The 9085-nt window shown below is 38.2% G+C and overlaps 1 protein-coding gene across 1 annotated transcript; it reads right to left on the reverse strand.

Moving 5' to 3' along the window:
* Window positions 1-6703, reverse strand: hnrnpa3 (heterogeneous nuclear ribonucleoprotein A3). The gene is made up of 11 exons (XM_063005388.1): window positions 6637-6703; window positions 2825-2947; window positions 2567-2713; window positions 2197-2407; window positions 2030-2113; window positions 1853-1921; window positions 1703-1765; window positions 1411-1548; window positions 915-1040; window positions 759-824; window positions 1-671 (listed from the first exon to the last, which is right to left on the reverse strand). Exons 1-10 carry the CDS (start codon window positions 6640-6642, stop codon window positions 775-777), a joined length of 1017 nt encoding a protein of 338 aa, XP_062861458.1. The 5' UTR covers window positions 6643-6703; the 3' UTR covers window positions 1-671; window positions 759-774.
* Window positions 6704-9085: the final 2382 nt, after the last annotated feature.

The following is a 9085-nucleotide window of genomic DNA, read 5'->3' on the forward strand; positions in this document are numbered from 1 at the left end:
TTCAATTAGGAATTGTTCTACAGTTTTATTTAACCTTTTTTTTAACTTTTCAAATTACTTTAACAATCTAGACTCTCTATTTATGCAAATGAATCTGTTAACATACTGACCACCATTCTGACAAGTCTACACTGCTTATGACTTTGTTGCATACAATGCAAGACTGCACAAACACATTAGCAAAAAAAGACACATGACACTGATAATCATCACTGTCGGAAAATTAAAACATAACTGAATCCAAAACACCATAGCTTGCAGCTAGCTTATGACGTTATGTGATAACAATATACCTATATAATCTACAGTATATATATTTATATAGTAGTCTACACTCGATCGGTTGAGATCATGTACCGAGTACATGAATCAACATTCAATATTACTATGAAAAAAGCAATAAATTTTCAAAGTGCACAAAAATGCAAAAGGGTAATAACCTAGTAAAAACAAAACAAAGGAATGTACATACACTAACACATACTAGGTAATAAGTACCTGGCTACACTCATTTGCTTATTGTAGCTAATGTGAACAGTCCTTTATTGAGCCTTCATTTTTAGCGTTCTGACTAGCAGGTCCTGGCTTTCTCTCAGTAACCTGCTGCCCCTGCCCTCCCCTCTCATCTCCTCTCCACTCATATCATCTCCTTCTAACTGTCCACCTGAAGCCTGTTGAATAGATACAGGATAAAACAAACAGTTATTCTAGGCCTGCACAAATCTAAGACTGCATTATAAGTTTTAAAGTGAACTTACCAAAAATATTCACACATTAATATCGCCTTGAGCCATAGCCACCACCACCCCCTGAACCATAGCCACCTGCAAACAGCAAATAAACTCATTATATACTTATACCTTTTCCATTACATGCTACTCTATGGAATGGTCTAAATCCGTTTGTTTTTTTACCTCCATATGGTGCACCAGAGTTTTTTCCTCCATAGTTATTCCCCTTCATTGGGCCATAATTTGACTGTTGTCCTCCATAATTCCCAAAGTCATTGTAGTTTCCACCTCCTCCTCCACCAAAGTTCCCTTAAAATTCAGTCAAATATGGTTAGCTTGGTAAATTTGCTGATGCAACCAACAGCCGCTGACATAATTAACTTGGTATTACTGGGAACCCTGGGGTGTCTGTGGCTTGTTGTAACTATTGTACATTAGTGCATAAATGTGGCCTATGGAACATTTGACCTATGGTTTTTTACCCCTCTGGTTATACCTAACTGGTAAAATGAAGCAAAGGTAGACAACACTTGAATAGGTCATATATCAACATGCTTTAAAACAAACATAAATCCTTTCTGGTTGATATTTATCAATTACATTTGTATATTTTTGTATACACGTGTATACTTGCCCAATAAACTGCACTTAATTACATGCACCAGTTTAAACGACTTACCACCAAAGTTTCGGCTATCATTATAATGATCATATCCTCCTCCATAGCCGTCACCACCTCCCTGGAGACCATAACCAGGGCCTCCACCAAATCCTTCACGCCCACCCCCATAGCCAGGGCCACCACCATAGTTTCCACCTGTAGACACATATTACACATTAATTGAAACAATCAAGCCGTTTATGTTAGAATATTCATTAATCCACAAACACAAATCTTTTGTCTTAGACTACACTAAAGTTGTTTGCTAAACAATGCTGTCATTTCCTTGTGAAAAGTGCCAAAATTTTACCATTTCCACCAAATCCATCATAGCCATCATCCCCATAGCCTCCTCGACTTCCTTCATAGCCACCTGTGCAATTCAAAACGTGTTTGTAGACGGTATGTTTCATAACAAAAAACACTTAAAAAGATGCCTAAAGAGCATTTTTCTTTCTACCTCTACCAAAGTTTCCACCTCCATAATTGCCTCCTCTGCCCATATAATTACCGCCCATACCACCACGATCTAAAACAGAACCAAAATTGACCATTACAGAACCATTATTTAATAATTAAAAAATATTAAAATATTTCTTTATTACATTTCTTTACACAGATATTGGATAGTACTTACACCTCTGGTTAGAAACCATTTCCTGTTTTGGTAGTGCTTTCCTGACCTCACAGTTATGAGAGTTTATGGTGTGGTATTTTTGAACTGTTAAACCAATCCAAAAGTTTAATTAATGTACATCAAGCAGGTAAATAACTATGAAAAACTAAAGCTACATTTTTACTTACCAACAATTTTATCTACAGTGTCATGATCATCGAAAGTGACAAAGCAGAACCCTCTCTTTTTGCCTGTTGATCTCTCCTCCATTATGTCGATGCTCTCAATTTTTCCATACTGCTCAAAGTATTCTCGTATGTGACACTCTTCAGTGTCATCCTTAATCCCACCAACAAATATCTTTTTCACTGTCATGTGCGCCCCTGGTTTGTTTGAGTCCTTAATAAGAAAATAAACATGAGGATAGGGATGTAGAATGTACAAATAATCACTGTAGCTTAACCAAACTTTACCAAATTCTATTTTACATTTTTTTACAACACTAAACTCCTATGTAAAAGTATACATGAATTAAGGTTATGAGATTTATGTTTATACCTCACGGGAAACAGCCCGTTTAGGCTCGACAAGACGACCATCCACTTTATGGGGCCGAGCTGCCATGGCTGCATCTACCTCAGTAACACAAGAATACGTGACAAAGCCAAAGCCACGTGACCGCTTGTTCCCTGGATCCCGCATCACCTGTACAGCGAGACAGATATCAAAAGAATGTTTCGTGTAATGTTACGATTCCAGCAAAAGTATTAAAATTTTGAAAAAAAAATAAAAAAAATAAATGAAGATGTCACTAACCACACAGTCTGTGAGCATGCCCCATTTCTCAAAGTAAGCACGTAAGCTGTCCTCTGTTGTCTCAAAGCTTAGACCACCAATAAACAGCTTTCGAAGCTGTTCTGGCTCCTTACTCTCCCTACCCTGTTAGCATAGAAAACAGAGAAACCATTACAGCATACATCAATTTGTCCTCTCTGACAGTAAGATACAAATAGGGGACATGCCACAAATACATGATATTAATGCATTTGTATCAGCATATTCAACAAGCACAGTCTTGTTGAGATTAGATTAGTAAAAAAACATTAGTAATTGCGATACATTCTGAAGTGATAATTCCCAAACCCCTCTGAAGGTTGGATCCTTCGTAGTAGGACAAGCTTTCCTGGAGGCATCAATGTTTTGTCAATTTGCAGCTAGGACATGCAGAGGTCATAAATAATCTAAATCCAAAATCCAACTTTCCAATTCTGCTGTAATTTAAACACAAGCCTGGCTCTGCTTATGTATTAAGCATTGAGCAATGGCAGAGATGCCTTTTGTTTATAGCTGTAATAATTATTTGGGCAACATACAAGGCTAAACTACATTAGAAGCACGCCAAATTCACTTTAAGTGCACGTATTAAAAATGTTGTACTGCTTCACACTTTGCAAAGAAGACGTGCTGCCATCATAGGACTGAGCATTAAAAAGTTCTGTTAAAAAGGTACGACATGCAAACCATTGAACTTGCAATGTACACTTGCTAGGTGGGTCAGATCGAGGTCTGATAACATTCTCACCACTCTTTACTATTGAGTGTTTACTATTTGCCCCAGTGTCTGATAGAAAGTAACAGTAAACTTCTTCTGTTCAGTTAGTGGGCGGCACGGTGGCTCGGTGGGTAGCACTGTCGCCTCACAGCAAGAAGGTCCTGGGTTCGATACCCAGGTGGGGATCCTTTCTGTGTGGAGTTTGCATGTTCTCCCCGTGTCTGCGTGGGTTTCCTCCACAGTCCAGACATGCAAGTGAGGTGAATTGGAGATACAAAATTGTCCATGACTGTGTGTGACATTAAACTTGTGAACTGATGAATCTTGTATTGAGTAACTACCGTTTCTGTTATGAATGCAACCAAAGTAAAACCTGACGTTAAATTCCTAATGAATAAATAAACTGTTTAGTTAAATCATGTCTGTTATTTTAGACGCGTCTGATAAAGGTCCGTGTACCTTTGGTAATTCATTTTTCACTTTAAATCCCAAAGTTGAAAAACAAGAAAACGGGTCGTTTTTCGTTTTAAGATCAAAAATCAAATAACAAATAAGCAGAAATTGAAAAACGGGTCGTATTTTAATTTTCCAAAATCAAAATTTTTTATCAGTTCAACCAGAAATAAAAGTGCGAGCGCTTGCACGCGCTGACGTGCGTGTACATGCTTCATATAAAGTGTAAATCAGGTACAAGCATACCTGTCAAGTTTTGGATTTAAAAATAAGGGAAATTTTCCGCCGCGCGCTTCGAGCCGTCCCACCAGCCCAACCGAGGTTCAGTATCCCTTACATTTTAAGACAGGTTTACAAGAAATCTAAAATAACCACCTGTGAACCACTTACAAACTACAATTAGATGATCAGAATCTGATAGGCCTACCTTTGTTGACACTGAAATGCTGTGGACATTCCTACATATGTAATTCTTATAATACAGCCTAAATTAAAACACAGTTACAAACCTTACAGAATGCATAACTCTGCCCCATCTTGCTCCTCTTTAGAAAGGTAAATTCGATGTCCCATTTAGATATTTACATGCAGTCTTTACTTTTTTGGCAGGAATGCCCTCTCTCTCCTTGCATCCATCCATCTCTCCCTGTTCCAGGTTTGTTCCCGCTGTCCGCACTAACCTCGTGAGAACTGCCACTTGCAGCAGCCTGGGTGGCAGTTCTCACGAGGTTAGTGACATTTCAGTTTGAAGAGGCACAGGAATGTTTTTTAAATTATAATTGTAGTATTGTGTAAAGGAAACATAAAAATACTTACCTGTAATGGGAAGCTGAACCTGTGGGAGGCACTGTTACCTTTTGTTATTGTTGTGGTGCGGTTAAAGGAGGGTCAGAAGAAAGTTACCGTTCTGAGAGTTTGCACATGACTTTATTGCTTATCTGAGATTTGTTGGTTAATAATAAAGACACTTAAATATATTATATTTGGATGTGATGATTGAAGAAAGAGGGGTAAAATACGGTAGTTTCCCGGCCAAAACGGGAGACTTGACAGGTATGGGTACAAGTGTGGAGAAGACGGAGCAAAAAGTCATAATAACGTTACGCTATTATATTACCGCTGTTATATCACCGTATAGAACTCAATTCTGTAATACAGGCATAACTAATCGTACATGTCACATAGAGGTGGTAAATTCTGTTCATTTTATGGACTCGGGTTAGTCTGAGTCACTCAGTAATGTGATTCGGTTCACTTGAGTCACTTGTACTGACATCTTGATTGCGATTGATTTACTGCATGAAAATGCATCCAGATCTCACTTATCTTCCGTGCACTCAGAGCCAGGGCCAATCAGAGGACTCATAGGATCCGGGTTCATTGAGATCTCGGACTCGTGATTCGGCGATTCAATATTTCTTGTTCTCGGCCAATAAACATCCAAAAATTAATAAAATTGCACAAACTAACTCTGCAGTAAACAAGGAGCAACAACAATCAAATATATTTCAAAAAGTTATTTGGTAAATAAGAAGCAGAACGCTGATTTAAAAAAAGCATTAGATGTTGTAATAGTTTCACCGTGACATGTACGATTAGTTATGCCTGTATTACAGAATTGAGTTCTATACGGTGATATAACAGCGGTAATATAATAGCGTAACGTTATTATGACTTTTTGCTCCGTCTTCTCAACACTTGTACCTGATTTACACTTTATATGAAGCATGTACACTTTTATTTCTGGTTGAACTGATAAAAAAATGTTGATTTTGGAAAATTAAAATACGACCCGTTTTTCAATTTCTGCTTATTTGTTATTTGATTTTTGAAACGAAAAACGACCCGTTTTCTTGTTTTTCAACTTTGGGATTTAAAGTGAAAAACGAATTACCAAAGGTACACGGACCGATAAAGCAAATTACAGCCTTAACGAGACACTTACTCGAGTGTTACTCTTATACACTACATTTTACGGTAATGTGTGGTTTTGGACGAAGCCCTTCCATCTGAAACGCCATCTTAACGCTTTATATTTTCCTCCATGTTAATAAGTGATGTGTGGCAAACATTGGTGCTAAATTACACAATATTCCTCAACAGCAGTTACATTTTATCTAGCTAAAAGTTATTAAATGACCGTCACAAAATAAAATCTAATGACTATAGAGGTAAACCATATCGACTGTCCACATGAAATCTCAGGCGGGGTCTCAAACCACACACGTCCTTAGTGGACAGTATTACAAAACAGTAAGATCAAATATTGGTCTGCTAATTTGACAAACTATTTGGTACTGCGGTGTGCTGTTTAAAACGCAACCATTTGCTTTTATACATGCATTTAATGGGATTCCAAAACTTGAAAGTATACGCAGTAGATATAATTCTTAATAACCTAGTTGACATTAACATAATAATATATTAAATCTACAGCGTCAACTAGCATAAACGCTAACAGAAAAAATGCTAACTAGCTATCAACATGCTAAAAAGATGCAAGGAGAACTGCAATGTCGTGCAGCCAAAACGTCTAATGTTTATTTATAAATCTTCTTATTTACTACGCATGTCTTCAACCACACAACACAATGTGAGTAAAACGTAAATAAACCGATATTACCTCCATGTCTCAGACAGTGTCTGCGCCCCGCCTATCTGACACGACGGAAATATGGCTGCCGCAACCCTCACAGGACTGGCAGAACTATTCCGCGTCCCAAATACCCCGACACACCCTACAAGTGTACACTTTTACAAAGCATAAATACGAAGTTCACAAGGGTGAATAGTTTGTACAATTTAAGCATTTGGGATACAGCGAACTTGACAAGTTATAAATGCGTGTGTAGCTGCAGTTGTCGTTATCTATTCGGACACGAATGTGTTTTAGTTTCTTCAGACTTTTCAAAATTAAAAAGCCACAGCAGAACGACCCAGAACGGTGGCGAGTATACTTATCCAATGTCCTGGGGACTGTCGGTGAAGTTAAAAGCTGTACAGATAATCATGTGTTTTTGTCCCACCCTCTAAAACATGCCAGTACTTGAACTGACTAGGTTTAATTCCCTGTACTTGTTAATAAGTTAGTGTCCAGGGGTATTCCTGCCTTGCACCCAGTAATTCCTGGTGGAGCTGGGCCCACTACAACTCTGACCAGGATGTAACAGTTAATAATGAGTCATTTTCATCATCACTTCATACATTTCACCAGAACTGCATTAAGTCAGACACACTGCTGTGTTTTCAGGGATAAAATGCTTTTAAAACATGGTAAATCTGTGGTGGTGCAAGTAAAAATGTAGTTCACAACCTCAGGCATTCAGTCCAAAAGCTTTGCATTTGGACCCAGACATTATAGTTTCATGATATTTAAAAGAAACTAAATTGCTCACCTGGGTGGCACGGCGGCTTGGTGGGTAGCACTGTCGCCTCACAGTGAGAAGGTCCTGGGTTCGAACTCCAGATGGGGCGGTCCGGGTCCTTTCTGCTCCGGTTTCCTCCCACAGTCCAAGGACATGCAATTTGGTTAATTGGAGATACAAAATTGTCCATGACTGTGTTTGACAACTTGTGAACTGATAAACCTTGTGTAATGAGTAACTACCTGTCCTGTCATTAATGTAACCAAAGTGTGTAAAACATGACGTTCAAATCCTAATAAATAAATAAATTGCTTACCCTGGTGGGGATTATAACTAATACACTCATATAACTGTGTGACTCTGAAGGATGTTAATTCAAGTATTTAGTTAACAGCTTTAGCGATGCTTTAGACAGCCTGAAAGAAACAGGTCTTCAGGTGGATAGTGAGCTTGTGTGGCATAATGGTAAGAGCCACACTGTGCGTGAGTTCCAGGGCTTCGAATCCAGGCTCACAAATACAGAAGACATATGGTGTTACGTAAACCTAGCCATTGAGGGGGGAACATATCAGTGCACCCTTAATGCTGGCCTCAAGTCTGGATAAGTTGAAGGCTTGCATCTGGAAGTGCATCTTGCGTAAAAAGCTGCCAAATCAATAATGCAGACAAATGATCTGATGTTGCGACCCCTAGCGGGAGAAATCAACAGTAATCGCAGGGTTCAACTGGCTGTCAGAGCAATAGTGGTTCAACTGAACCATTGTGCCATCTGCTGGCTGTTATCCTCACCCTATCCTTAAGGTTCGAATAAAATGGCATACACTGACAATTTATCATTGTAATTCTATAATTCTATTACTAGTAAATTTCCCAGTAAATTTTTATTGAGTATTAATACCTGGAGGCCTCTGTTAGCTTTTGAAATAAGTAGTCTACATTAGGATGTGTTTAAAAGCAGATCTGGTACAGGTATGCAAAGAATTTAGCTTGTATTTAGTCTTTGGCATTTAGAAATATGGATGTTAATAATATAAAAATGTGAAAGTGTGATTTGACTAGTCTACAAAAGTAATTCCTCAGTTAATTCTGTTAAATCATGTAGATAGCAATTTTAAACTAACACAGCACTATTTTGATATATTTACTTCATGGTGAGGGGATGCAATCAAGACCATCCCAGAATACTAAACTGTTTAGATTATTTTTGTCCACCACTTTTACTCATGTGACATTGATGTATTGTGTTTTTTCCAGTTTTCCCCACTCAGACCTGATGTCTTTATCTGTGTCTTTTATTGAGCGTGTGTTCAGAGGTCAGTTTGTGCTTCAGGACAGTGTAACCATGTAGGTGTGCACAGCACAGTGTCTGAATCTGACATCTGCTGTGTGATTGATCTGTTAAGTTTCTAACTGCAACCCACAGCCAAGTCTGCAGTGTGGCTGTTTGTTACACACCTTTACTCTGTTTGCTTATAGGTGACAGTGACCCGACACCAAGATATTTCACAGCCCACACACACAAAAACCTTCTAGCAAGTGTTTACTCTTAGACACAGTCTGAAAGGGTTGTTGTTAAAGATTAATGGGTAGTGTTTAATAATTAAAAAATATTACAAATAAAAGAAAAATTAAATGATTAAATTATGTTTCTTTATCTGTTTCATGTTGGACAGCTATGGGCAGCAACATGATGCAGTGGGTAGTGCT

This window comes from Trichomycterus rosablanca, chromosome 12 (assembly GCF_030014385.1).
Source record: "Trichomycterus rosablanca isolate fTriRos1 chromosome 12, fTriRos1.hap1, whole genome shotgun sequence".
NCBI classification, from domain to species: domain Eukaryota; kingdom Metazoa; phylum Chordata; class Actinopteri; order Siluriformes; family Trichomycteridae; genus Trichomycterus; species Trichomycterus rosablanca.